The sequence below is a fragment of the Rattus rattus genome, chromosome 2, assembly GCF_011064425.1.
Source record: "Rattus rattus isolate New Zealand chromosome 2, Rrattus_CSIRO_v1, whole genome shotgun sequence".
In the NCBI taxonomy this organism is placed as follows: Eukaryota; Metazoa; Chordata; class Mammalia; order Rodentia; family Muridae; genus Rattus; species Rattus rattus.
Window position 1 is genome coordinate 172,771,113 of NC_046155.1, and position 26,867 is coordinate 172,797,979.

A 26,867-nucleotide genomic window follows, 5' to 3' on the forward strand; every position below is an offset into this window, starting at 1 on the left:
CGGGTATGGATGAAGACAGCTACAGTGTACTCACATATAAATAAATAAATCTTTAAAAAAAAAATTACAGGGGTTGGGGATTAAGCTCAGTGGTAGAGCACTTGCCTAGCAAGCGCAAGGCCCTGGGTTCGGTCCCCAGCTCCGAAAAAAAGAAAAGAAAAAAAATTTACAGTATGTGCACAGTTATGTGTCAACTAAAATAAAAAAAAATGAAACAAATCCTTAGCCTGGGCATGATGGTCCCTCCCTGTTATCCCAAGGAAGATGGATCTCTATGCCTTTGAGAAACCCTGGTCTATAAGAGAGAGTTCCAGGCCAGCCAGAGCTACACTGTGAGACTCTACCTCAAAAAACAACTCCCACAAAACAAAACAAAACAAAACAAAACAAAACAAAACAAAACGAAACAAAACAGGCAGGCAAGGTGGCTCTGGCTAGGCAGGTCCAGGAGCCTCCTGCCTAGTCTTTATGCTTGAGTTTATTCCTGGATCTCACATGGTAGGAGAGAACTAACTTCTGTAGGTTGTTCTCTGGTATACACATGTGCCACAGCTTGTGTGCTTCCTTTCCTCCTCCAAATTAAAACAATGAGAAAGCAGGTATGGGCAGAGTAGTTCATATCTGTAATTCAGGCATTCAGGAGACAGGCAGGAGAATCCTCTGGAGGTTGAAGACAGCTTAGACACAGAGGAAGAGTCTATCGCAAAAAACTAAAATGTGCAGATTGGCTCAGTAGTTAAGAATGTTTAGTACTTTTTAAAAAAGAGTATTTATTTATCTATTTATATAAGTACACTGTCACTCTCTTCAGACACACAAGAAGAGGGTATCATATCCCATTACAGGTGGTTGTGAGCTACTGTTTGGTTGTTGGGATTTGAATTCAGGACTTGTGGAAGAACAGTCAGTGCTCTTAACCACTGAGCCATCTCTCCAGCCCCATGTTTAGTACTTTTACAGAGGAACCAATTTCAGTTCCCAGCAACCACATGATGGCTCTCAAATGGTGCGCAGAAATACATGCAGGTAAAACACCCATACACATCATATATATATTCATATATACACACATATATATCATGCATATATATACACATATATATATACAATACACATGTCAAACACACACACATATATATACATATATGTATATATATAAAACTTTTAATTTTAATTTTGTGAGATAGGGTCTTACTATGTAGCTCTGGCTGTCCTGAAACTCACTATGTAGATCATGCTGACCTTGAACTCACAGTCAACCTCCCTAGTGCTGGGATTAAAGGTGTTCACTACCACTACCAATTTAAAAGAAATAACAACAAAATTAGGTTGAGGATGTAGCTAAGTGACAGAACTTGTTCACAAGCTTGCTTCGTCTACACCACACACACACACACACACACACACACACACACACACACACACACACAGAGGTAGAACTATCCCTGTTGAATTTCAGTGAGATGGGTTGGACAAATTGTGGCCATTTGTCAGATGGGCTCTCTCACAGCAGCTTAAGGTGGTCAATTTTTGTGGGCAGAAATGCTCAGACTTATAATCCTACCTTCATACTGAAGAGGCTGAAGCAGGAGGATCAGGAGTTTGGGGACAACTGAGATATTGTCTTAGTCAACATTTTAGTGCTGAGATGAAACACCATGACCAAAAAGCAAGTTGGGAGGAAAGGGTTTATTTGATTTCTGTTTTCATATCACAATCTATCACTGGAGGAAGTCAGGATAGGAACTCAATCGGGGCAGGAAGCTGGAGGCCGGAGCTGACGCAGAGGCCATGAAAGGGTGCTGCTTACTGATTTGCTTCCCCACAGCCATCTCTGCCTGCTTTCTTATAGAACCCAGGACTATCAGTCCAGAGATGGCACCACCCACAATGGGCTAGGCCCTCCCCCATCAATCAGTAACTGAGAAAATGCTACAGCTGGATCTCGTGGAGGCATTTTCATAACATGCTTGGTCTTCTCTGATGACTCTAACTTGTGTTAGGTTGACAACAAACGAGCCAGTACAGATATTAAAAAAAAAAGAATAATTCAAGTGCCAGTACATTGCTCAACAGGTAAAAGAGGTTGTGCATCTCAAAGTCCAGGGTTCAAACAGAGGTCATCATAATTGGCCAAGTGCCTTTACTTTCTCAGCCACGTCACCCTGCTTTTATTTCTCCTTTGAGAGAGGGTCTATGTAGCCCTGGTTATCTGTCTGTCTGTCTGTCTATCTATCTATCTATCTATCTATCTATCTATCTATCTATCTATCTATCATCTATCCTGCTGTTTTTGACCCTGAGGTAATCTTTCTGCCTCAGTCTCCCAAGTGCTGAAATTAGAGGCACCTGCCAGGACTTTATATAGTTGATATAAAGCTGGGACTGCCCAGCTTTATATAGTTGATTTTAAAAAATTATATATATATATATATATATATATAAAAAAGATTTATTTATCTATTATATATAAGTACACTGTAATTGTCTTCAGACACACCAGAAGAAGGCATCAGATCTTATTACAGATGATTGTGAGCCACTATGTGGTTGCTGGGATTTGAACTCAGGACCTCTGGAAGAGCAGTGCTCTTAACCACTGAGCCATCTCTCCAGCCCCAAAACTTTATATTTTTATGAATTGGTTAGTTTCTATAACTAAGGTTTCATTAGCAAGAAGAGGTAATGAAACCAGTTTAGGTTTCCAGGGGTCCCTGTATAATGTCTGATTTTTACCTAGTAAAATCGGGAACCAGTGGCTCCGGGTGATAAAAGTCTAAACCAAAAAAGGAACCCAGAGATTTAGGGCTACATGTCCATCCCCTGAGACCAGACAGAACAAACACGCTTCTGCCACCTTCTGCAGAGCCTGAGGGGGTGCGGACCCTTTAAGGCACCCGGAAATGGGATGTCAAGACCGGAAGTGCCCCACTTATTTCCTCTCTTCACGTGGTGTGGCCCGGAAGTGACGCGTGAGGCCCGGGAGCTGCGGACGCGAAGGCGGACGGAGCCGGAGTCGCAGACACCGCGGGGTCTCCGGGACAGGTGACCGGGGGAGGGGGCCGGGTGCGCGCCCGGAGAGGGCGGGGCCTGTTCGCCCACGTGAGGGGAGCGTGAACGCGCGCGGATAGAGACGAGCTGCCGGCGGGGGGGGGTCAGGGGTACTCTGCAGGGGGCGGGGACGCGACGCCCACATGGGTCGCTTGAGGGGTGCTGAGGTTGGGCCGTGAACGTGTGGGCAGGGCCAGACGAGCGGGTGCGGGCGGGCCCCAAGCCCGGGTGGTTGACTTAGCGGGGCGGGGCTTGCAAAGCTGTGTCTGGGCTGGGGGTGGGGCCAGAGTTTTGCCTAGAGGATTAGGGGGCAGGCTCGGGACGTTGGGCGGAGACGCTGGGGGCGGGACCAAATAGTGTAGGGTGGGGATAAGAGGCGGAGTCTGGGCGTTGGCACGATAAAAACTTGGGGCGGGGCTAAAGTGTTGGGCGTGTACGGGGTGGGGTTTGGGCGGTAGGCGGGCGAACTGGGGGAGTGGTCCAAACGGCGCGGGGCGGGGTAAAGGTCGGTGGGCGGAGTGAACTGAGGGCGGGGCTAGAGTATTGCTTGGGGCCTTACAAGTTCGTCTTGGCTGTAGGGGGGGTGCAACGGGGGCGTGGTTATGAGGGCCAGGGGCGGAGCTAAGAGAGTGGCCTGCTCGGGGCGGGGCCAAAGTTTCGAGGGGAGTGGGGAAAGGGGCAGGGCTTTAAGTGAAGAGGTGAGGATTGAACTGAGGCGTTAGGCTAGGTTTGGCCAAGATGCTGGGGGTGTAGCCAGAATATTGTTCTCAGTGTTTTGGGCAATGATTATTTCACTATGACGTGGTTTTAGTGTTTAATGGGGCTAGAGTTTGGGGCAGAGATCCCTTGGGCAAGGCAGGAAAGTTTCTTGGTTCTGGTGGTGGGTCCTGATGATTGCCCAGAAGCTAGTGGAGGGTCCAGGGGCTGGCTGAGACTGGATGGAAGTGGAGCTAAGATTTCAGGGATTTCGCGAGTGGGGCTAGGGTGCTGGTGGAGAATGGCAAATGGCGGGAATGGAGCTAGAAAGTTTTTACTGAGCTGGGAGTGCAGCAGAACACAGGCAAGGAAGTAGGGAACTTAGAGGCAGGGGCGGGGCCAGAGTCTGGCGGGAAAGGAGGGGCCTGAAGTTTCACCCTAGTTAGGGGCGGGGCCACGGAGGTTTTTGGAGGTCGGGTGTGGTTGCAGCTGGCAGTTTTCTCTTGTAAGCCTCTGTAGAAGTTCTGTCTTCTGCCTTGAGTATCACTATGAAGGTCAAGTCCGGTCCAGGAAGGCCCCTGCAGTGGATCCTGGGCCTGCTTGCTGAATCTTTTCCGCCTTGGTAGGATGAGTGCCTTTTCAGCTGGTGGGGCTGGGCTGTATCAGTCTTAGGGGAGCTACAGACTAAAGTTGTCTCAGAGTTAGAACTGTTTTTCATTCTGCTTTATTTATTTTGTGCATTGATGTGTAATCACACGGAGGTCAGAGGACAACTGGTGGAAGTCAGTTCTCTTCTACTTTGTGGGTTCTGGGGAATGAACTCAGGTTTTTAGGGTTGGCAGCAAGCCCCTTTACTCCAGGAGCCATTCCTCTGGCCCTCTAGACATTACTTGTGCGGGTTGGAAGGAAAGGTTGTAGCTGACCTGAGATCCAGATCCTGGCTAAAATTACTATAGGAAATGAGTCTGGACTGACATCTTGGGAGGAATGAGTATTAGTTACAGGGGTGGGGTCAGAATTTTCCCAAGGTGGGTCTGACTAATTGCATGGGTGGATCTAAAATTGAAGGGCAGGGTTTGTATTTCTTTAGGAGAGAGGCGAGGCCAGTACTTGAGAATTCCCTTGCTGAAGTGCAAGTGCATTTTTCTGTAAGTCTGTGTTTTTGGAACCCTCAAAAAGGAGAGGAGACACCTTTTCAGAATACTGTTGAGCTTAACATACTGTTCTCTCTGCCTTCAGGAGCTCCCAGTGCTACATGTGTTTTCTGTGAGGAAGATCACAGCCAAAGATGGTGAGCTGGGGTGGGGCAGGGAGGGGAGGGGAGGTAGGCTACAGAGACCAGAGTCTCAAATACTGGGTAAAATGCCTGTGTGGTAGGAAGATTTTTCTTTCCGCCTTTTAACTGCTTCCTCACCACAGGCTACTACACTAGATTTGAAATCAAAGGAGGAGAAGGACGCAGAGTTGGACAAGAGGATTGAGGCTCTTCGACGGAAGAATGAGGCCCTCATCCGGCGCTACCAGGTGCCCTAGCCCTGCCCTGGAGACCCCATCCCCTCTCCTCCCCGCAGTGAGTCTTCCTCACCTCTCCCTTCAAGCTTTTTCATGTTTCCCCTTCACTCACAGGTTGCAAGCCAAAGGCCGTAGTCTGGCCTCCCTTCTTCCATCCTATCATTCATTCATTCATTCATTCATGAATTCATACTCTGCTCACTGACGTCTTCAGAGTCCTTGTGCCATGCTGAATGGTCCTGGGGACTTAGTTGCCCTCTGTGATGACCCAGAGTAGACAAGGCTGGGATTGGGGAGTTAACAGGTCTGTGGGAGTCCAGACCTCTCCCTCTATCCTGAAGACATTAGGGTTTCCTGGTAGAGGGGATTCTGAGGACTGAGGGAGGCTTGATATTAGAAAGGAATTGGAAAGGAAATGGATTACGTTTCACATGGGGACCAGTTTGGGCAAATGTCTGGATGCAAGAGAAGGCTTAGAAAATCAGCTGGTGGAGAATTGATCTAGGGAGGTCATCAGGGGACAGCCATGTAGGTTGGAGAATTCCTAAGGGCACTAGGGAGCCACGGAGGCTTTGCATGGGAGTGAGACCTGGCGGGAATAGCTCTGTATAGGGAATCTCAATTTTTCTGTGTAGTGGTGGATGGTAGGGTGTCATTCGGGAGTCCAGATAGAAAGCTGGGGCAGGGGCCCTAGTGGGAAAGGATAGGCATGGCTCAGCGACCAAGGGCAGTTGGGGCTAGAATGGTAAGAGTCCAGAGCAGCACCCCAGAGACATAGGGGGGCTGTGTCTATGAGGGGATCTGGGAGAAGGGAGGTCCTCATTGACTCATTTTCATGCATTCATTCATAAAAACAAAACAAAGTGCTAAAACCTGGGTTTGATTGTATGCCAGGCAGCACTGGAGGCTGGGGGGAGGGGTGCATTCGAGAACAGTCCCAAGAGGTATCCTCACGCTTTACCAAGCAGGGGATGAGAACAGAGAAAGGCAGGTTGGTGGTAAGGCAGTTGAAACCTGAGTAGTTACAGGCTCGCTCAGTCTAGCAGAGCAGCTAGTGCAAAAGCTCTGGGGAATAGCAAGACGGCCAGTGCAAAGGAGCGGGAGAGGAGCCCACCATGGCTTCCACGGTGATGGGAAAGCATTCGGCTCTTACAGATGGCCTTACTCACAGTGGGGGCTTTGGAGCAGCAGAGTAACATGCAGGGGTTTGATGGAAGGTGATGTATAAGGCTCCGGAGAGAAGTCTTGAGTAGAGGTGCAGGGAAAATGTAGAGGACTATGGGAGTTCAGCTGGTGGACAGGACCCCTAACCCTCCATTCCCCTGGGAATTTGCCTCTAGGAGATTGAGGAGGATCGGAAAAAAGCTGAACTGGAGGGTGTGGCAGTGACAGCCCCCCGGAAGAGCCGTTCCATGGAGAAGGAGAATATGGCAGTGGAGGTGGGGAGCCCAGCATGTCTGAATCCGCAGAATGGGGAGGAGGCCGAGGGCTGAGGGCTGGGACCAAGACCTGTCAGCTGCCTCTTAGCTTAGTACGCTTCGGTCTGTCTGGCCTTTGACTGACACTTTTTCCTCTCCCTTTAGGAGAAGAACCTGGGTCCCTCTCGGAGGACTCCTGGGACTCCTCGGCCCCCAGGGGCCAGCAGAGGGGGCCGGACCCATCCCCAGCAGGGAGGCCGGGCAGGCGTAGGCCGGGCATCCCGAGGCTGGGAGGATGGTGCCGGGGAGCAGCTTCGAGGGGGTACTGGGGGCCGGGGCCGGAGGGGCCGGGGCCGGGGATCCCCTCATCTCTTAGGGGCAGGAGACAACTCAACCTCTGACCGCAAGTCCAAGGTAGGCACCAAGCAGGCCATGAAGCTTGGGTCAAGGTTTTCTGTTCCCTGTTTTTTACTCAGTGCATGCTTTCATTCTAAATGCATTCATTCACTCATTCATTTTTTTTGGTTTTGGGATTGAAAGTAGGGCCTTGGGCAGGTTAGATGAGTGTCTTACCATGGAGCTGCTTCCTCAGCCCTTCACTTTGACTTTGAGACAGGATATCATCATCTCATTAGGTCGCCCAGGCTGGCCTGAATTTGGCATCTTCTTGCTCAGCCTCCTCAGTGCCTGGGAACACAGGCCTGCCCTGCTGTGTCCAGCTTGTTCATTTCTTTCCCTTTGCCTTCTCTCTATGCTTGTTTCTCCCTGATCCTCTGTCTTTGGGGTCTTGTTCCTCCGGCTGACTTTCAAAAGGGTTCTCTTCTTCCTTTCTTGACCAGCACTCTGTGTGTCTTAAGTTCTGATTCCGACTTCCTGCTCCTGTTTGTTTCCTGTGTGGAATCTTCTTTGTGCCCACTCTGTGTCTGTCTGTGTGTTCAGATTAGTGTTGGCATTAGTGGTCTTACTGTGACTGTTCACTCCCCAGCCCCCAGTGGCCTGGGTGATGGCTTGCACGCTGTGTGGACTTGTGTCCAAGGCGAATCTCTGCCCTGGTGAGGTTGCTTTCTCTCTGGGAGTAAAGATTCTTGTTCTTCCAGGAAACACAGATTAGACCCAAAGGGCATTGTAAGTGTTCCCTGCTGTCAGGCATTGTGCCTCAGGGCGGGCACTCAGCAAACACCAGAAATGGACTCTTAAGGTTTGCTGAGCTGCTGCTGCATGGGTTGCAAATCTAGGAGACAACTTGGTCACTAAGTGCTTGAGGCCTACGTTTGGTCCCTAGAACCCACAGAAGAGATGAGTGTGGTAGTGTGGGCTTGTAACCTGTACCCTAGCAGGTACAGTAGAGACAGGCGGACCTTGGGCACTGTGGTCAGCCATGCCAACCTACATGGTGAGCTCCAGGCCAGTGAGAGGCTCTGTTCAAAAAGTGGTGGATAGGCCTGGTGTTGCGGTGCCCACCTTTCATTTGAGCAGAGGAAGGCGAGCAAATCTCTGCTAGTGAGTTCCAGGCTTGCCAAAGCTACACAGCGAGACTCTGTCTCCAAAGAAGAGACGAGACTAGTGCTCAAAGTTGTCCTTCTGGCCTCCTCACGTACACACGTGAACATGCATGTGCATGCACAGACCCCAGATGCAATGGCCTCAGTAGAATCAGAGTTTGTTTCTTTCACGTGTTAAGCTAAGTAGTGTGGACCAGGAGGCCAAGGCCGGCTGATTGTTGTCCTGAAGGGGCACTGACAAGGTCAGGAAAACACATTTTCTTACATTTTGTTGGGAAGAACTCGGCCGCCACACTCACAGCAGCGGAGGCTAGGATGGGAGAGTCCTGTCCAGCCGGCTGTAGTTTGTGAACTGTCAGGCTTGCAGGAGGCAGGGGTGGAGTGCTCACCTGTCGCTTGCCAAGTCATCACTCCAGGCATCGTTTCTGTGGTGGCTGAGGTGTCAGGGTCCCCAAAATCCATACAAGTTTTAAGTTAGGCATCTTGTGTCACCTGTCTGTCCTTGGGGAGTTTGGGCTGCCCTGTCTTTCCTGTATAGCTGGTCATATGGGTTTTTACTGACAGCCATGTGCCACCTTGTCCCACAGGAGTGGGAGGAGCGGCGCAGGCAGAACATCGAGAAGATGAATGAGGAGATGGAGAAGATCGCAGAATACGAGCGTAACCAGCGGGTCCGCACAGGGCCCCCAGGGTGGGCTGAGTGGAAAGGCGCCTCAGCGCCTCCCAGCCTGCCTACATGCCAGTCTCCTGCTGCAGGAAGGGGTGCTGGAGCCCAACCCAGTACGCAACTTCCTGGATGACCCCCGACGCCGCGGTGGGCCCCTTGAGGAGTCCGAGAGGGATCGCCGGGAAGGCAGCCGCCGGCATGGACGCAACTGGGGAGGTTCGGATTTTGAGCGGGTGCGCTCTGGCTTGGAACAGGAGCGACAGGTGGGTGCTGCATCTCCCTGTGGAAGGGCTCCCAAGGACCCTTTAGGATGGCTTTGGTGGGCAGACCAGGGCTGCTTTTTGCCAGGATTAGTACCTGCTTGATTTTGGGGGATTTTGGTAGGGTCTTGGGCTGGTTTGGAACTCACTATGCAGTTCAAGCTTTTGGGTTGCCAGGCTTGGCCAGGGTTTCACCTCCAGCCCTGGTGACCTGGACCTCCAGGCCAGCCCAGTTTACATGGAGTTGTAGCCATAAGCCCAGCACAGACATCTGCCTGTTGTACCCTGAGTGCTGGGGTTAAAGCTGTGCTACTCTGCCCTGCTGCCAGTGTTCTTTGTTAGGGATTTATGCTGGACTCTTTTCCATGTTGGGATATAACCCAGGGTCTTACACATGCTATGCAAACTGTGTACCAGGGCTGCATCCCCAGTCCTTTTATCTTTATTAAGTTGCTTAGGCAGTCTTGAACTCTTGATCCTCCTGTTTCTACCTCCTAAGGGCTGGGATTACTGGCCAGGGAAAATAGTTCCAAGACAAAATTGTAGTGTATCCCAGTGGGAACTGAATGGGTGAAAGTCTAATTGTAGAATGGGCAATACGAAACACCACCATCCCAATGGTGAGAGGGGTCAGGGATGTTTCTTAAGAAAATTGAGAGGGCATAAGAGTGCTGAGTGATGCCGAGCGTTGTGGCCTTTAATCCCAGCACTTGGGAGGCAGAGGCTGGTAGATCTCTGACTTGGAGGCCAGCATGATAGGACAGCCAGGGCTATACAGAGAAACCCTGTCTGAAAAAGGGGGGTGGGGCTCTGCTCTTCAGAGTCCTCGTGTTTGGTTTCTAGCCTCCACATTGGGCAAGTCACGACTTCCTGTACTACCAGCTCCAAAGCACGTGACACCCTGTTCTGGCCTCTGGGTACACAGACACATACACATGGTATTTACAGGAAAATAGTAGAAATAGATCTTAAAAAGGATCGATAGTGAGAGGAGCCAATGGGTGAGAGTGCTTGGTGCATAAGCAGTAGGGGTACAGCTCCGTGCACCCTACGGATGGAGACAGGAAGGTGGTTGGGGCTTGCTGGCTGCTAGCCTAAGGCAGAGTCCCTGCTTCAAGGGAATAAGCTGGAGGGCGACAGAGCAGGACAGGCCTCTGGCCTTCACACATACACCACCGAAGGGAAATGCTCAATTCTAGAAAGATGAGATCTGGCACTTGGGAGGTGGAGGCAGGCCAGTCTGGGGTGGGCATTTCCTCAACCGAGATTCCCTCCTCCCAAACAACTGTAGCTTGTGTCAAGTTTACATAAAACCGGCCAGCACAAGGGCCATCTTCAGCTCTATAGTGAGTTTGAGGCAGCCACCCCGGGGTATGTAAGACCCTGTCTGAAACCAAAAACTTAAGAGATCCATTCTGAAGAGGCCACGTCAGCCACACACTTGCTGCTTGTCCGTACCCTGAACAGTGGTTCTGCCTCTGGGGGGGAGGGGCATGGACAGGAGCTGGAGACTGATTGGCTGTGCTGTTAGCAGGGTCGCAGGGCTGGCCTGGGCAGTGGGGGCGACATGACAATGTCCATGACGGGCCGGGAGCGGTCAGAATACCTGCGCTGGAAGCAGGAGAGGGAGAAGATCGACCAAGAGCGACTGCAGCGACACCGCAAGCCCACCGGGCAGTGGCGGCGGGAGTGGGATGCTGAGAAGACTGATGGCATGTGAGTCAGTCTTCTTCCTGCTGGGTGCTGGCTCCAGCCACTTTCTCATCATCTTGGCTATTGGTGGTTTGCCACAGCTGGCCATGTGTCGGGCAAGTGGAAGCCTGCCTTTCCTTTTCTTCTGCTACTGGGGATTGAACCTATGACCTCTGGCGTGCTGAAAGTGCTACAGTGCTAAGCTAGACCCCCAGAACCTCATCGGGGGATTCTGGACAGGTGCTGTAACACTGAGCCATCTCTACAGCCCCCATTCCCCCACCTTTAAAACTTTTATGTATGAGTGTTTTGTCTGCATGTATGTTTGTGTACTATGTACATGCCTGGGGGCCCATGGAAGCTACAAGACAGCGTCAGATCCCTGAAACTGGAGTTACTTACCATGAAGGTACTGGGAGAAGAACCTGGGTCCTCTGGGAGAGCAGCCAGAGCTGAGCCAGGCCTTCTGACATTTAAATCCCTTTCACTTTTCTTTTTTTTCTCCCCCCTTGGAGCTGGGACCGAACAGGGCCCTTCGCTGCTAGGCAAGCGCTCTACCACTGAGCTAAATCCCCAGCCCCCACTTTCACTTTTTCAAGGCAGCGAGCTAACTAGGCTGGCTTTGATCTTCAGTCTTCTATGCCTCGGCCTCTTTTTATTATATTACATATAATTTGTTTTGCTTTTGGAGACAGGGCTTTTCTGTGTAGCCCTGGCTGTCCTGGAGCTCAGATCTGCCTGCCTGGGTTTAAAGGTATGCGCTGCCATGCTTGGCTTGTGTGCTGTTTATTTATTGGGAGAGCAAGGAAGCACAGCAGACAGCTAGCTTATAGGGAAGGTTCTGCAGGGTGGGTCTGGGGATTGGTGGCAGTCACCTTTACCTGTTGAGCTGTCTTGCTGGTTCAACTGCCTCAACTTACATGCTGTGATTATAGGGCTGTGCAGCTCAAGTGGGCATAGAATTCAGCATCTTCCAGCCTTGGCCTCACAGATGTGTAAGGAAAGTTTTGTCATGTGCTTACATGCCTCTGGGTTGTATTGACCCAGGTTAGCACAAGACTAGGCTTCCCAGGCTCTGCATCTTCCTGTACGATGAGCCCCGAGATGTCCGAGAAGGTGTAGCCAGCACAGGGTGCAGGATGAGGAAAACCCACAGCGGCTGACCCTGAGCGAGCGGCTGTCATCCCGGGGCTCAATCAGCCTGCTTCCCTGGAGATGGTGGCAGAGTGATACTCTCTTGTTTACAAAGCCTCAAGGATAGCCTGAAACCTTAATTCTCCTGCTCTACCTCTGAAATGCTAGGATCCCAAGCCTGGCCCACAGTTACGTTTTGAACTTGCACTGAATGTGTTCATTGTGGGATGCAGGCTGAGTGCAGCAACCCAGCAGACCTTGGTGTGCTAGACATACAAGGGTGCAGAGGTAGCAGAGGCCATGCACGTATCTTTGCCTGGCTTTGGCACTAGGAAGCTCGGTTTGCCCCTCATCATTCTACCCTCACCCTGTCTAACCCCCTTTGAAGCTTCTTTGGTTTGTTCTGGCCCTGCCTCTGCCTCTGCCTCTGCCTCTGCCTCTGCCCTGCTTTCTCCTGCCTTTCCCTAGTTCCCTCAGCTATTGCTGGCTCTGCTCTCTTTTCCTAGGTTCAAGGATGGCCCAGCCCCTACCCACGAACCGTCCCACCGCTATGGTGAGTGGTATCTTGGAAAGGGTCAGGCAGTAGGGTTTGAATGTGGCATATGCTTTATTCCTCTCCCCTAAATCCTTGGATCTGGGTTTCTGTTGCAGATGATCAAGCTTGGGCAAGACCTCCTAAGCCCCCCACTTTTGGAGAGTTCCTTTCTCAGCATAAGGCTGAAGTCAACAGCCGTAGGAGGAGAAAGAACAGCCGACCTCAGGCCAAGGCCCCTCGTGCCTATAGGTGGGGTGCCCTTCCCTTGGGACAGCCCCTCCTCAGTGTGCTTGGTTGTGTGGAGTCCTTCTCTCTGGCTTCAGTTTGAGGGTCACTGCCCTGTCTTGGCTTGTGTCTACTGTCCCCCCGTGCAGCGTTCCAGATGTTCTCTAAGGAGAAGTCTATCCCATTCCCTCACCCAGGCCTTACCCCTTTGCTCTGTCCACTCCAGTGACCATGATAACCGTTGGGAGACAAAAGAGGAAGCTGTGTCCCCAGCTCCCAAATCCTCTCAGTCCATGTCCCTGGAGGAGACACCCACACAGGTAAGGCAGAGCAGGTATAAGGTAGGGTGTGTGTATGGGGGTTTGTGGGAGGTGGGCAACAGGTCCCAAGCGTTTCTTTGATCTGCCTGTGTTCCCAGCAGCCTCCTGAGACCCCAGCTCCAGCCCACCGGCCTCCTGAGGAGGATGGTGAGGAAGATGTGGGAGAAGAGGAGGAGGGAGAAGAAGAGGGGGAAGATGATGATGAGGATGAAGAATGGGAGGATGTGAGTGAAGATGTTACTGAGGAGGAGGAGGAGGAGGAAGAAGAGTTTGAAGAGGAGGAAGAGAGTCCCAAGGAGCAGGAAGCAGCAGCTGTTCCTGATCACCAGCCTGAGGCTGAGCCTGCTGGGAAGCCCACCTGTGAGCAGGTGGACCCCGTGCCTGCTGGGCCCCAGGAGTTGCTGTCCCCAGTCCCCGTTGAACCTCCCAGCCCCTTCTCACCCTCTGAGGACCACCAGCCTGTGTCTGACTGGGGTGAGGAGATGGAACTGAATTCTCCCAGCACTGCCCACTCGCCTGGTGCCCACTCTTCGGGTGAGGCCTGGCCTTTTGGGAATGCTTGAACTGGCTGCTGCTGTGTGTGTGTGTGTGTGTGTGTGTACAAGGGTGTGGCTGTGCCCACACCTCAACCCTTGTGGCAGGGAAGGGCAGTTGTGCCTACTCCATGCCTTTATCCCAATTCCTAGAGCCTGCTCTTGCTGGTTCAGAGCCTCTTTACAATAAAAAGTTCACTTCCTTAAATGACACCCACCCCACTGTGTCCTTGAACCCCCCTTGCTCCCCTCATATGGGGAGATGTTTGGAAAAGGATGGGCTTGACTGAGCCTCCCCTTCTCCAGGAGGTGACCAGCCAGCCCTTGCCTCCTTGGAGAGCAGGCCCACCTTGGCAGGAACCCTGAAGTCTGAAGAAGAGGGGTCTGAGGCATCTCCAGGTGGGATGCATGAGGCTGGTGGAGGTGGGTGTCCTGCGTCTTTTCCTTGAGGAGAGAAGGGCTTGGGGATAGGGAGAACAGGGCATGGGCTGAGTCAGGTGCTGTTCTGGATTGGGCCTGGAATCAGACCTTTGTGGTGCAAAGGGTGGGTGGACTTTAAGACTTCAGCCAATAGAAATTGTGGTGGGCAAGGAAGCTGGGCTCAGGGAAGGAACTAAAAGTGGGATTTGAAATCTGAATGTTCTCAGAGGTAAGAGGCTGAAGCAATAGGATTTCGAGTTTGAAACCGAATTTTGGTTAGAGATCCCATAAAAGCAAAACGTGGTTAGTTAAAGGTAGGAACGAATGAATGAATGGAGCTGGCTATTAAGACTTTATCTGAAGGCAGGGTTAGCGTTTTGGGTCAGACCAAAGTGGGAATTTGGAACCCAGGGAGTAGAAGCAAGAGACTGATCTTGTTCACCTTAATGTGGTCGGCCAGGTTCGTGTGTTTATCTTTCACTTCCCCTGCAGTGGAATAAGACATGGAGCAGAGCCTAGGAAGGCTGTCAAAGGAGTGGTGGGAGTGGAGGCCAAGGGCGCCTTAGGAAGACTAGACAGTTTGAGGTTCTGGAGGGGAGGGTGAGCTCATTACACTAGCACTTCCCAGTAATCGACTTCCCAGTAGTCGATAGGGTTAGATTGGAGGGGGCTCTGCTTCATGGGCCTCCTGAGGGCTGGGGTAAGCTGGAAGCCAAGTTGTAGGTGGGTTTGACTGGGGTGCGGGATAGAGTGGATCAGGCAGGCTGGTCCTCCATTTACCGTTTTTTTTTTTTGTCTCCTCAGAGGTGGTGGGCCCTGAGGGCCAGGAGACGGCAGAGATCACAGACTTCCAGAGGGTGCGTTTCTGCAAGGTGGTGGCAGCTGCTCCACCGCCGGGGGCTGCCCGCTGACAGCGCCAGCAGACCAGGGCGCCTCGCTCTGCACTAACCTTCAGCTCCTCTGCTTCTGCTACACTCTGTACAGGACAGGGTTAAACTTAGGGGGGGGAGGAAGCAGGTTAGCAACAAGCCCGGACCCGAGGGGTGTCTTCTAAATTTGCTGAGGAACCAATGGGGCCAGTCATACGGTACCCGTCTAGCCGAGGCTTCCAAGTCAGTTCCTGTGAGGCCTGGGTGCGCAGGAACCTGCAGCCAGGGCCGGAGGCTCTCTAGAGGACTTGAATTAAACGCGTGCTACCGCCAACCTTTGAACTGTGCTGCTAGCTGATCAGGCTGGGCTGCTGTACTTGGCGGGCTTTGATGTGGCGGAAGAGGCGGGACAAAAGTGCTCCCCGTCATCCTCACACCTCTCCCCTCCCACCCCGCAGGCAGTCCCGCAATCCTGAAGACGCTGGTGGGAGGGGCGGCAGCGCAGGTTTGCCTGGCTCCCAGGCTGGCTGCTCTCCTCCCTGCAGTCCACCCTGGATCCTTCGCCTCTAGGGAACAGAAGTTGGCGCTGGTGCGGAGTTACTGGGGAAGGCCAGCAGGGGCGATGAGCGGAACTGGGTCTCAGAACATTTGAAGTGATGCAGGGTTGTGAAACGGGGCGGGGCCGGGGCTTGGAGGGCGTGGCTGGCGTTCAGAAGCTCTGTAGGCTTCCGGCTTTAACAGACTAGGAATCTTCTCTCCGGCGGGCAGAGGGTGACTAGTGTGTGGAGCTGCAGTTGGTGGAAGAAGGAAGGGGTTCGATGAGCTCGGGCTAGGGTAGGGAATAGAAGTCTGAGGTTGGAGAGCTCACCCAACTAGGGCGGGAAAAGAGCGAGTGGGTGTGGCCTTGGGGTGTGGGTAAGAAATCTTGCCTTGATAGTGGTGGGTCAGAGGCAGTGGGGGCGTGTCTAGGATGTAGGGGTTTGGCTAAGCTGGGGGTGGCGGTCTGATAGGGCGTGACTCTAGAAGGGGCGTGGCTTGCTAGAAGCGGCGGAGTGGGGGCGGGGTCGGTACAGGCTGAGTGGGCAGCGCGATGCGGGGCTCGAGCTGCGTGGGCAGTGGTGGCGAGAGCCCAGGTGGTACGGGGCTGAGCGAGGGGCCCCGCGGCCGATGGCTGCGGCTCGCCCCTGTCTGCGCCTACTTCCTGTGTGTATCCTTGGCTGCTGTGTTGCTTGCGGTTTACTACGGGCTCATCTGGGTCCCCACGCGGCCGCCTGCGGGCCCCGCCGACCCCTTGCCCAGCGCTGCAGCCGCTCCGTGTGCTCGAGCAGCACCACCCGCCCCGCCTCCGGCCGCGTCCTGCTTGCTTGGGGCCTCCGGTGGGCCACGACCGCAGCCAGGACTGCCGCGGAGCCGCCGCCACAGCCGCCACCCAGCTCCGGGAGCGACGCCGGAGACCGCACACCGAGCGCCTGGATAGCCTGGCCCGCCCCCACCGTGGCCTGCGCCTGTCTGTCTGCACCTCCCGGCCTCGCCTTCGTGGCGCCGCCTCTCTCCTAGCCAAGGTCCTGATCCTGCCCGACCTTATCCTTCCCCGATCCTCCCCGGGACTCAGCGCTCATCGGCAATAAACTCCAGCCTCAGCTGGCTTACCTGGTCTGTGGTCTTCAGCAGCGTCCGCTGGTCTCTTCGTCCGCGCGGGCTTAAAAGCTTTTCCGTTGCTCGCATGTGATTTTTGGGTTGGAATGGGGAGAAGCGGCCTACCAGTTTTTGGGGCCATTGAAGGTCAGATACTGTAAAGGCCTTAGCAGTTTTTGGAGTGTCACGGGCTCTCCAATAGTGTCGGAGGCAATGGTGCGTGCTGGAAACTGCAGTTTACAATGGCAGGGGTAGAGGATGTCACCCGTGCGCTAGCTTGTCCTTGCCAGTGATGCTGTAGCTTTCTCAGGTTTGGGTGGTGATGCGACACATTTGCTGCTTTGGAAGTGTGGAGCATATAGCTGAACCAAAACAAAAATAACAAAACTGGTCCGCATTGCTCTTGGTGCCATGCTGAGAAGCTGGTGTAGCTTCTGATAAAGAAGTCATGCGACTGAGTCTATTTTCCCTTACCTGTGACTGTGGCCTGGCCCTGGGCAGGCCTGGGATACCCTGCTTCCATGCTTCAAGAAGGGTTTTCCTTTATTGCCTTCCTTCCCCCTGAGCTGGACAGCATCAGGAACTTGAGGCCTTTTGTCAGATGGGAGTGTGTCATCTGCCCTGCTGGTTCCTTCTGTCCTACCAGCATTCCCCCCACAGGATGATGTACAGCAATGTACTTAAACCTCTCTGGTCTTGTAAAATGAAGACAACACATTGTTGTTCAGAGAATTAAACCAGTGATCCAAACCCGAGAACAGCGTTGGTTTGTACCGTATCCACTTTGACCTTCAGCCCTTTCAGAGTCACAGCCTGTATTCCCCAGGGATAGCTTGTCAGCCCGAAGCCTGTACACCATCAAGTAGTGAGTTGGGGGTAGGGATCCTCTTGTCTGTTCCTTTTGGCTTCCCTTTCTCCTTTCCATTTTTTTTTCTTCCAGCCCCATGGCCCCCCAGCCTTTCTTCTTGTCTCCCTCCACTATCTTCTCCTTGCTTTTCTCTTTCTCTGTTTTTAGAATCTCCATGTTGTTACTGTGCTCTACCACTGAGCCAGCCCTCTCGCTTGTGGCAAGATCTTTGTGTTCTCAGCAGCCCCCCTTCCTCTGTCTCCTAAGGGCTGGGATTGCAGATGTGTACCGCTATGCAAAGTCCAGCTGTGGGCTTTGAATTCTGACTAGCTCTGCCCACTTTAACCATTTGGGAGTGGGGTGGGGAATAATTTTACCTCTCACATGATGACAGAGCAACTCATACCACTCTATTTATATTTTTTTATTTATCTCTTCCAGTGTGACTGTTCACACGTTTTGCTGCAGAAAGACATTACCATGTCCACCAGGGGAAGTGGACAGTGCCGGCCTTGGGCCACTGGGAGTTTGCATAATAGGTACAGAATGGCCTTTCTAAAATTGGGTCAGCCTTGAATTCTGAAATGCATCTGTCCCCGAAGACCTCAGCTAAGGGACTGTGGACCTGCAACTTGGCACCCTGTCAACCCTGATTTATCTTAATTACTAGTTCAACATTTATTTAAAGGTTTTGTTAAAAAAAAAGAACTAATTTCTCATCACCTTTTTTTGTCTCCTGTAACCCAAGCTGGTCTTGGGTTTCCTATATAGCAGAGAGGATGACATTTGTGTCATATTGATTCTTCCTGGGAGACAGGAGCAAATGCCTCTTCACTGCCAAGTGAATTTGTTTGGGGGGTGGGCATTAATTATAGGGGAGTGTGGGTGACTCGAAGGCAGCCATGCCACCAAAAACCTGCATCTGCCAGTTGACTGACAGCTCATAAAGCCAAGGCCTTGGCGTAACCTGAGTGCTCTACAAGTAACTGGACAGCTGGGCAGATTAGAGGCTCTAGACATCCTTCCACTCCAGTCACATGTGCCCAAAGCCATTCCCATTTTCCAGAGCATCTTGCGCCCTGGGGATCACACCGTGGGCCTCCTGCTGTTTGTAGTTATGTATGCATATGTGGAGGTTAGAGGATAACTTCTGGGAGTTGGTTTTCTCCTCCCGCTTTAGTACCTGGGCATTGAACTCTGGACTTCTGGTTTGTGCCACAGACATCTTTCCTCACTGAGCCATATAGGCGGTCCCAGATCTGTATAAATGACATGACGACGTGACCACTCTGTGGTATGGCTGAAGGGGAGGGTTTTTATTGTAGATATGAGAGAGTACACACAGCAGAGGCATCTGGAAGAGTCCAGAGCAGGGAGAGAAAACAGTAGACTGGCCATGGCCATTGTAGGATAGGGGGAGCCAGAGAAGGCAAGAGAAAGGACTAAGACAGGAAGGCTAAAGAGAGGGCGCGTGGCTGGAATGGCAGGGTTATGAGGAGGATGAGTAACTGGAGGAAGGAAGCCCGGGAGCTGGGGGAGTTATGGCAGGGGCGGAGGTGAGGAGAGTGGAGAAGATGCTGACACGGACTCTGGAGTGTGTAACTGGTCCTCGTGGTGCTGAGGGAGCCTGGAGGCCGGCATGGGTTTGCTAACAAGCATCACAGACAGCCATTTGTCCCTTGTGCAGGTGGTAAAGTGATGAGGAGAGTGTCTCCTTTTGGTGGAGGAGTTCCTGAGGAATGCTGGCTTTGGCGTAACCATCAGAATTTGGGGAAGTGGAGTTTCCTTCCAACCTGGCAGGATCATCCTCCTTAACTTTCATAGTGCATAGTTCTGCTGGCACAGTGAACTGAGCATCAGATGCTGCTCTCCTCATGCTGAGTTCCCTCAGGCGTGCTGTCCTTTTTTCTCCCTGAGAGCCATGGGGGACATATGTCCCCAGTGTCCCTGAGAAGTCAGCCTGGGGACTGCTTTCCCTCAGATGGTCCCGGCTTATGAAGCTTTCGCCTCGAGGAGGACAGGCAGCTCTGCTGCTCAGTTTTTCTGCCTCCACAGCAGCCAGGCTGATGCCATATGCCCCCATGTCTCACAGCCTGAGAAGCCAGGCTGCGGCAGCTCCTTCTGCCCATCTGAGAGCTCCCTGCTTGTCACTGTCTCCGCGTGCTGCCAGTGATGTGTTGAACTCCAGATTCTCTCTGTTGAATGCTGCACCCAAGGGCTGGCTCCTGTCTTCCCTTTTTCTTTTTAAGGCTTTATTTATACGAGTACCCTGTAGCTGTGTTCAGATGCACCAGAAGAGAGCACTGGATGGTCGTGACCTGCCACGTGGTTGCTGGGAATTGAACTCAGGACCTCTGGAAGAGCAGTCAGTGCTCTTAACCACTGAGCCGTCTCTAGTCCTCCTGTCCTCTTCTTCCTCAATCTTGATTCATGTTCTGGGTTTCTAGTTCCAATGGCTTCTAAGCACCCATCTAACTGATACACTCTTCCTTTTGGCTTTCTAGCCATAAAAATGGCAACCGAGCCCTTCCATCTCATCCCCACCCCATCAGACTAACCATGAGGTGTCAGACTAGCTCACCCACCATGTTGGGGGCTAACAGAGAGGATGCTGGTTGCATGTGGCCACAGTGGCTTGGGAACAGTCTTTCCCCCGAATGCTACTAGCAAGTGCAGTGTGTTCCCTGTCCCTGCAGCCGTGTGCAGTGACTTGGCCTGTAAGCAGTGGACTTTACTCATCCAGTCAAGATGCCACTCTGCACCATACAGGAAGAGCAGCTACCATGGGATTTCCCACCTTGGTCCCATAGCCTGTCATCCATCTGGGATCAGCAAGGAGACGCCCCACCCTTGCTGTAAAGAATGGAGGCTGCCTCTAGGGGGCGATGTGCTTTTGCCTCACCCTGTAAGGCGTGGGACAGGTCAGACAGTGAGACTCTGTCTCTGCAGGAAAGGCAAACAGCAGCGATAAAACACAGGGCTGCTGTAACTCGGAGCTTGTCTACCTGGTGTGTCCTGCTAAGTCCTCACCTTGGTAAGCTCTAGAGTCACCTGAAAGACAAGCCTCTGGGCCGAGTATGTGGAAGGTCATCTAGATTACCCAAGGTGGGAAGACCTTCACCCTGTGGGTGGACCCATCCCATGGACCCGGGGTTCATGGCGGAATACAAAGGCGAAAGCAAGCTGGGCACTGTCGTTCATCCCTCAACTTCCCAAGTGGGCGCACAATGGTCTCAGCTGCCTCAAGCTGCTGTGATGGACGGTGTCCTAATTAACCCACCTTTCGTTCCTTCGTTCCTTCCTTCCGTCCTTCCGTCCTTCCTTTAGTTGCTTTTCACATAGCAACACCCAGGCATGGTGGCACACAGCTGAAATCCCAGCACTCAGAAGCAGGCTCAGGATCAAGGAGCTCAAGGCTGTTCTTGGCTACATCAATGGGTGTCTGAGTCAGGGTTTCTATTCCTGCACAAACATCTCGACCAAGAAGCAACTTGGGGAGGAAAGGGTTTATTCAGCTGACACTTCCACACTGCTGTTCATCACCAAAGGAAGTCAGGACTGGAACTCAGGCAGGGCAGGGAGCAGGAGCTGATGCAGAGGCCATGGAGGGATGTTACTTACTGGCTTGCTCCCCCTGGCTTGCTCAGCTTGCTCTCTTACAGAACCCAAGACACCAGCCCAGAGGCAGCACCAGCCACAATGGGCTGGGTCCTCCCCGCTTGACCACTAATTGAGAAAATGCCTTACAGCCGGATCTCATGGGGACATTTCCTCAACTGAGGCTCTGTTCTCTGTGATAACTCCAGCTTGTGTCAAGTTGACACACAAAACCAATGGGTTCGGGGCTAGCCTGGACTACATGAGATCCTGTCTCAAAACAAAGCTCAGAACAAAACCACGTTCGCTCAGTTTCTGAATCATTGGGGTTGTTTACAAGGAGAGTTCATAAACCACGTGAATAATATAATAGAAGGGGAAAATGTCATCCTAATTGCTGTAGACATTCTGTCTCATCTTAATTTCAATAAATAAATATGAAAATGATTCCAGGAGAATCAAACTCCTGCTGAAAGGATGCTATTTAAAGTTAGCGGAGACTTCCTGGGAAAGGCTGTGGCTGTGTTGCCTAAATCTGCATTGGGGGTGCCCAGGGTCTGAATGGTTGTCTCCTCCAAATGCCATCTAGAAGCTGGCCGTGGCGGCACAGGCCTGCGGTCCTCCCTGGAGACGCACGCACCAGAATCCCTGTGAGTTCAGGCCAGCTTGAGTGAGACTCCATCCAGCCCCTCCCAGTTTGCTTTGTATCACTGCGACTAATGCCATGAGCAGAATCAACCTGAGGAAGAAAAGGCTTCTTCGGCTTACGAGTCCTGATTACAGCTCCACCCCTGAGGGAAACAGTCAGGTCAGGTAGTGCAGAGCTGCCTGTGACTCCAGTTCCAGGGGATCTGCTGCCCTCTGCTGGCTCCTGTGGGCACATGCGCCCTCCTGGTGTACACACTCAAGGAGAGGCACATGTTCTTATATGTAATTGAAATATAGGGCTGGAGAAATGGCTCAGTGGTTGAGAGCACTGACTGCTCTTGCAGAGGTCCTGAGTTCAAATCCCAGCAACCACATGGTGGCTCACAGCCATCTGTAATGAGATCTGATGCTGTCGTCTGGTGTGTCTGAGGACAGCTACAGTGTACTTATATATAATAAATAAATACATCTTTTAGAAAAAGAAATATAAAACACTTCTTTTTAAAGTCAGTTACTTGAGTGATAGAAAAGGAATGACTGACCCCTCCAGGTTCCTCTACACACGATATGGCATGTGTGTAGTTAAACACACACACACACACACACACACACACACACACACACTGATAAATAAATGAGAAAATATTTTAACGGCTGTAACAATCGGCCATGCTGGGTCATACATGTCATCCAGGCATTCAGGAGGCTGAAACAGGGTGTTGATCAGTTGTGTAATGACTGTGTAATGACTTTCAGGACAGTTTGAACTACACTGTAAGACCCCTGTCTTTAAAAACGTTTTCCGTTTGTTTGTTGGAGCAGGGTCTTACTTTGTAGCTTTGGAGCTCAATACACAGACCAGGTTAGCCTCAAACTCACAGAGGCCTGCCTCTGCCTCTTGAGTGCTGGGATTAAAGGCATGTGCCACAGAGAGAGAGAGAGAGAGAGAGAGAGAGAGAGAGAGAGAGAGAGAGAGAGAGAGAGAGAATATATAATGGTAACGTTTATGTTGCATATATTTTACCACAGCTTTAAGAATAAACAGTTTTCAAAAACTTTGTATAGAGAGACTGTCTGAAAAGACTATGTATGTATGTATGTATGTATGTATGTATGTATGTGTGTATGTATGTATTTTGTGAGGGTGGGGAGGTAGCTCAGTTTGTAACATTCATGCCTAGCAAGCACAAGACCCGGTTTGAGTTACAGAGTAAACCCCATTAAGAAAGAAAAAAAAAAGCAAGGGGTGGCACATGATTTAGCTCAGAGGCAGAGGACTTGCCTAGTGACTAGCGCCAGGCCCTGGGTTCAGGAAGGAGGTCCCCAGCTCAAAAAAAAGAACCAAAAAAAAAAAAAAAAAAGCAGGTGTGGTGGCACTGTCTTTTAATCCCAGCACCACGAGGAGGCAGGAGGCAGGAGGATGTCTGTGACTAACTCAGTGAGCCCTTGCTTCAGGAAGGAGCCTCCTTTCTCAAACAGCAACCAAGCAGCAGCAGGGGAGAGGCTCCTGAGGAACAACAGCCTAGGCTGTCCTCTGGTCTTTATAAACATGCACACACGTGAGCATGAGTGTGCACACATACACACAGAATTTCTTCCAGAGATGAGGACGGTGCCCCCTCTCTATATAGTGGGATATTATTCTATGTCAAATGGTCGGAGGAGAGGACGCACAGCGGCTTAGCAGGTAAGGGCACTTTGTCACAAGCCTGAAGTTGCACGTGGTGGAGAGGGGACTGAGCCCCTCAAACCATCGTTACTTCGGTGTTCTTGATAAAGGCCCCACTGTGTGCTCACCATTCTGTTGCCTTAGTAACAGGATCCCCTCCTGAGGATGAGAACACTGATGAATGCCATGAATTAAAAACTGGGGGTTGGGGATTTAGTTCAGTGGTAGAGCACTTGCCTAGCAAGCGCAAGGTCCTGGGTTCGGTCCCCAGCTCAGGAGAAAAAAAAAAAAAAAAGACAGTGATTCACTTTTGACTGTTGTAAAAACTGGTGGGCTAGCCAGGCGAGGCAGTCTACACTGTAAATCCCAACAGTCTCAATGAATTCGAGGCCAGCATGGTACACATAGCAAGTTTCAGGCAAGCCAGGGCTACTTTCAAAAACAAAAACAAAACAAGACCCCCAAAACAAAAGCCAAGACAAAACAAAACAACCCCCCAGAGCTGACAACCAAATTACATTTATTTTTCAGTTTCTAAAGTAAAAAAGCAAAAAACAAAACCAACCAACCAAAAAAAACAAAAAAGGAAAAAAGTTAAAAGAAAGAAAGTTCTTCAAAGTTCAACACAACCACACAAGTCATTTAATGAGATCTGAAACATCTTCTGGTGTTTTAAAAACAGCTACAGTGTACTCATGCATAATAAATAAATAAATCTTAAAAGAAAAATACCTGCCCTCAATCAAAACAACAACAATCAAATTACACAATTTAATTTTCAGTTTCTAAAGCAAAAAAGCAACAACAACAACAAAACAACAACAACAACAACAAAAGAAAAAGGAAAAAGGAAAAAGAAAGAAAGAAATTCACAGGACAACAAGTCATTTTAATTATCAAACATCAAGTCTGGTGTTTTAAAAAGACAAAAGCAGGCTGGCGAGATGGCTCAGCAGTTAAGAGCACTGTCCCTCTCTTCTGGCCTTCACCAGGCACTGCATGGATGTGGTACACACTATGTACACATGCCTGCAAAATGCCCACACACAAAATAAATACATTTTTAAAAACAAAAGGTGACTCATACATGATACTTAACCTTCATCTCCATCTCTTTTTTAAAAAAATATTAATTTATTAATTATTTTATAAGTATACTGTTGCTATCTTCGGACACACCAGAAGAGGGCATTGGATCCCCTTACAGATGGTTGTGAGCCACCATGTGGTTGCTGGGATTTGAACTCAGGGCCTCTGGAAGAGCAGTCAGTGCTCTTAACCACTGAGCCATCCATCTCCAGCCCTCCATCTTTTTTTTTTTTTTTTTTTTTGAGTTTTTTTTCAGACCTAATCCCAGGACCCGCCAGGGGCCTTTTTTTAAATCCCAACCCCCTCCATCTTTTTTTTTAACATTTCTCTTGGAGAAAAAAAAAAAAAAAACAGCCCTCACAGGTCCGTATGCAAAAAACTCAGCCCTCACACCTCCGTATGCCTCAAAGAGTTGTCCTTTTTATTTTCCTGACTGTCATGACTGACCTTGGCCTCGTCTGCCTGCCTTGCAGTGGTCGGAGTGACTGCAGTATTATGTATATTTATCCATGGGGGGGGGGAAGCAGACATAAACTTTCTGCCACCAGAAACCCCACAAAATGATTCCTGACAGAAACCCATACAGTTTTTCAGAAAACAGAAAATGTTGGTGATGCTGAGGACCCGTTCTGACTGAGGAGGAGGATTCTGGAACAGCACTGCCTATCAGAATTAAAGAAAACACCACTCAAGGAATTATAATTTTAGTAGGCATATTAAGTGAAAATCTGAGTTATTATTAATTTAAACTTTAAAGATTCATTTTTATTATTTGTATGTGACTGCCCCTTGTGTACTTGTGCCCACAGATGCCAGAAGAGGGCGCCAGATCGTTAGAATGGACTTACAGGCATTTGTGAGCATCCTTCCTGGGAGTCCCTAACCTCCGGAAGAGTGGTTTTTTTTTTTTTTTTTTTAAAGATTTATCTGTCTTATATATGTGAGTACATTGTAGCTGTCTTCAGACACACCAGAAGAGGGCATCAGATCCCATCACAGATGGTTGTGAGCCACCATGTGGTTGCCAGGAATTGAACTCAGAACCTCTGGGAGAGCAGTCAGTGCTCTTAACCACTGAGCCATTTCTCCAGCCCCTGAGTGTATACTCTTCCTTCCTTCCTTCCTTCCTTCCTTCCTTCCTTCCTTCCTTCCTTCCTTCCTTCCTTCCTTTTTCGGAGCTGGGGACCAAACCTGAGCCTTGCGCTTGCTAGGGCGCTCTACCACTGAGCTAAATCCCAACCCCTCCAGTGTATTCTCTTAACCACCTGAAAAGATCTCTCCAGTTCTAATTTCCCTTTTTCTTTTTGCAGAGTTAAGGATTGAATTTAGTTCCCATATCCTGGGCAAGCGCTCTACCACTGAGCCACGCCCCAGCCCCTTACTGGGGGATCCTAGGGTAGGAACTTTAGAAATGATCTACAAACCCAGCCTCTCACGGCGGGGGGGGGGCACTTTAGACACCTCCCAAATAAACTTCCTTCTCCAAAATTCTTATCTTAGACTGCTTAGGGGGAATCTAAGCAAAACTGCCATTCTTCTGTAGATCTTGTATAGATTGTTTTTTATCATTGGGTTCCACCCACTTCCAGACTTCCTTCTCTTCTTGAGAGCCATGTTCAGCTGCTCTAGCTAAGAGACAGGGGCTTGTGGTGTGGATCAGTTGCTTCCTGTACAGGAAGCAGGGGGGTGGGGCATGCCTAAACCTGAGACTGTAGCAGTCTGCTGTAACTCCAGGTCGAGTCAGAAGGATGAGAAATTCAAAGTCATCTTCAGCTCTAAAGGAATTTAGAGGGCAAAAGCACAAATTAGAGAATATAAGTTACTTCCTTCCAAAGCCAACCTCTCTGCCTTCAGTGCAGGTTTTCAGTACATTTCAAACTGAACCATGGAGGTGTGGCTGTAGGCAGACGGTAAGGGCGGCGTGTCTAGCATGCTTAAGCTATGAGTTTGAGTTGATTCGTAGCACTGCAGAATGAACAAACACACAACAAAAAGCCCCCAGGGTGCTGGAAATATGGCTTAATAGGTTAAGAGCACTGAGGGCCCTTGGGGCTTAATTCTCAGCTCTCACATGGAGGCTTACAACCTTCCGTAATTTCAGTTCCATGAGATTTGACACCCTTTTTTTTTTTTTAAACCCTCTTTTAGCTCTCTACCACTGAACTAAATCCCCTTTTTTTTTTTTTTTTTTAAAAACCCTCTTTAGTACTAGGCACACACGTGGCACACAGAGATGGGTGCAGCCGAAGCGCTCTCACATTAAATGTTTTGTTTTTTGAACTAAGTCCCAGCGGGGCGGTGGTGGCACACACCTTTATTTCCAGCAATGTGGAAGCAGAGGCAGGCGGAACAGTGAGTTCGAGACCAGCCTGGTTTACAGAGTGAGTGAGTTCCAGGGCTACACAGAGAAACCCTGTTCCGAAAAACAAACAAACAAACCAGAAACCAAAAGGAGATGGAAAAATCTCCACCTCCATACCCCACCCTCGCTGCCAAAAAACCAAACCAAACCAAACCAAACACCTACAAAGCCTCCAGTCATAAACTT

At 50.6% G+C, this 26,867-nt stretch overlaps 2 protein-coding genes across 14 annotated transcripts; both read left to right on the forward strand.

The window, feature by feature from the left end:
• The first annotated feature begins 2,940 nt into the window (after positions 1-2,940).
• Ccdc9 (coiled-coil domain containing 9) lies at positions 2,941-15,400 on the forward strand. 13 transcript variants are annotated; one of them, XM_032894387.1, is made up of 16 exons: positions 3,734-3,749; positions 4,258-4,369; positions 4,838-4,895; positions 4,987-5,038; positions 5,167-5,271; positions 6,600-6,698; positions 6,843-7,091; positions 8,767-8,850; positions 8,936-9,109; positions 10,638-10,822; positions 12,439-12,485; positions 12,584-12,716; positions 12,919-13,012; positions 13,111-13,486; positions 13,852-13,968; positions 14,770-15,168. In XM_032894387.1, the coding sequence occupies exons 4-16, from the start codon at positions 5,036-5,038 to the stop codon at positions 14,874-14,876; spliced, it is 1,773 nt and encodes a 590-aa protein (XP_032750278.1). In that variant the 5' UTR covers positions 3,734-3,749; positions 4,258-4,369; positions 4,838-4,895; positions 4,987-5,035; the 3' UTR covers positions 14,877-15,168. The 13 variants fall into 13 exon arrangements, with proteins under 13 accessions (XP_032750284.1, XP_032750286.1, XP_032750285.1 ...); XM_032894393.1 differs by lacking the exons at positions 3,734-3,749; positions 4,258-4,369; positions 4,838-4,895 and adding exons at positions 2,941-3,045; positions 15,293-15,400 and having other exon boundaries at positions 14,770-14,822; XM_032894395.1 differs by lacking the exons at positions 3,734-3,749; positions 4,258-4,369; positions 4,838-4,895 and adding exons at positions 2,941-3,045; positions 15,293-15,400 and having other exon boundaries at positions 13,852-13,944; positions 14,770-14,822.
• Positions 15,401-15,756: 356 nt separating this feature from the next.
• Inafm1 (InaF motif containing 1) lies at positions 15,757-16,501 on the forward strand. The gene has a single exon (XM_032894397.1). It carries the CDS (start codon positions 15,925-15,927, stop codon positions 16,309-16,311), a length of 387 nt encoding a protein of 128 aa, XP_032750288.1. The 5' UTR covers positions 15,757-15,924; the 3' UTR covers positions 16,312-16,501.
• The last annotated feature ends 10,366 nt before the right edge of the window (positions 16,502-26,867 follow it).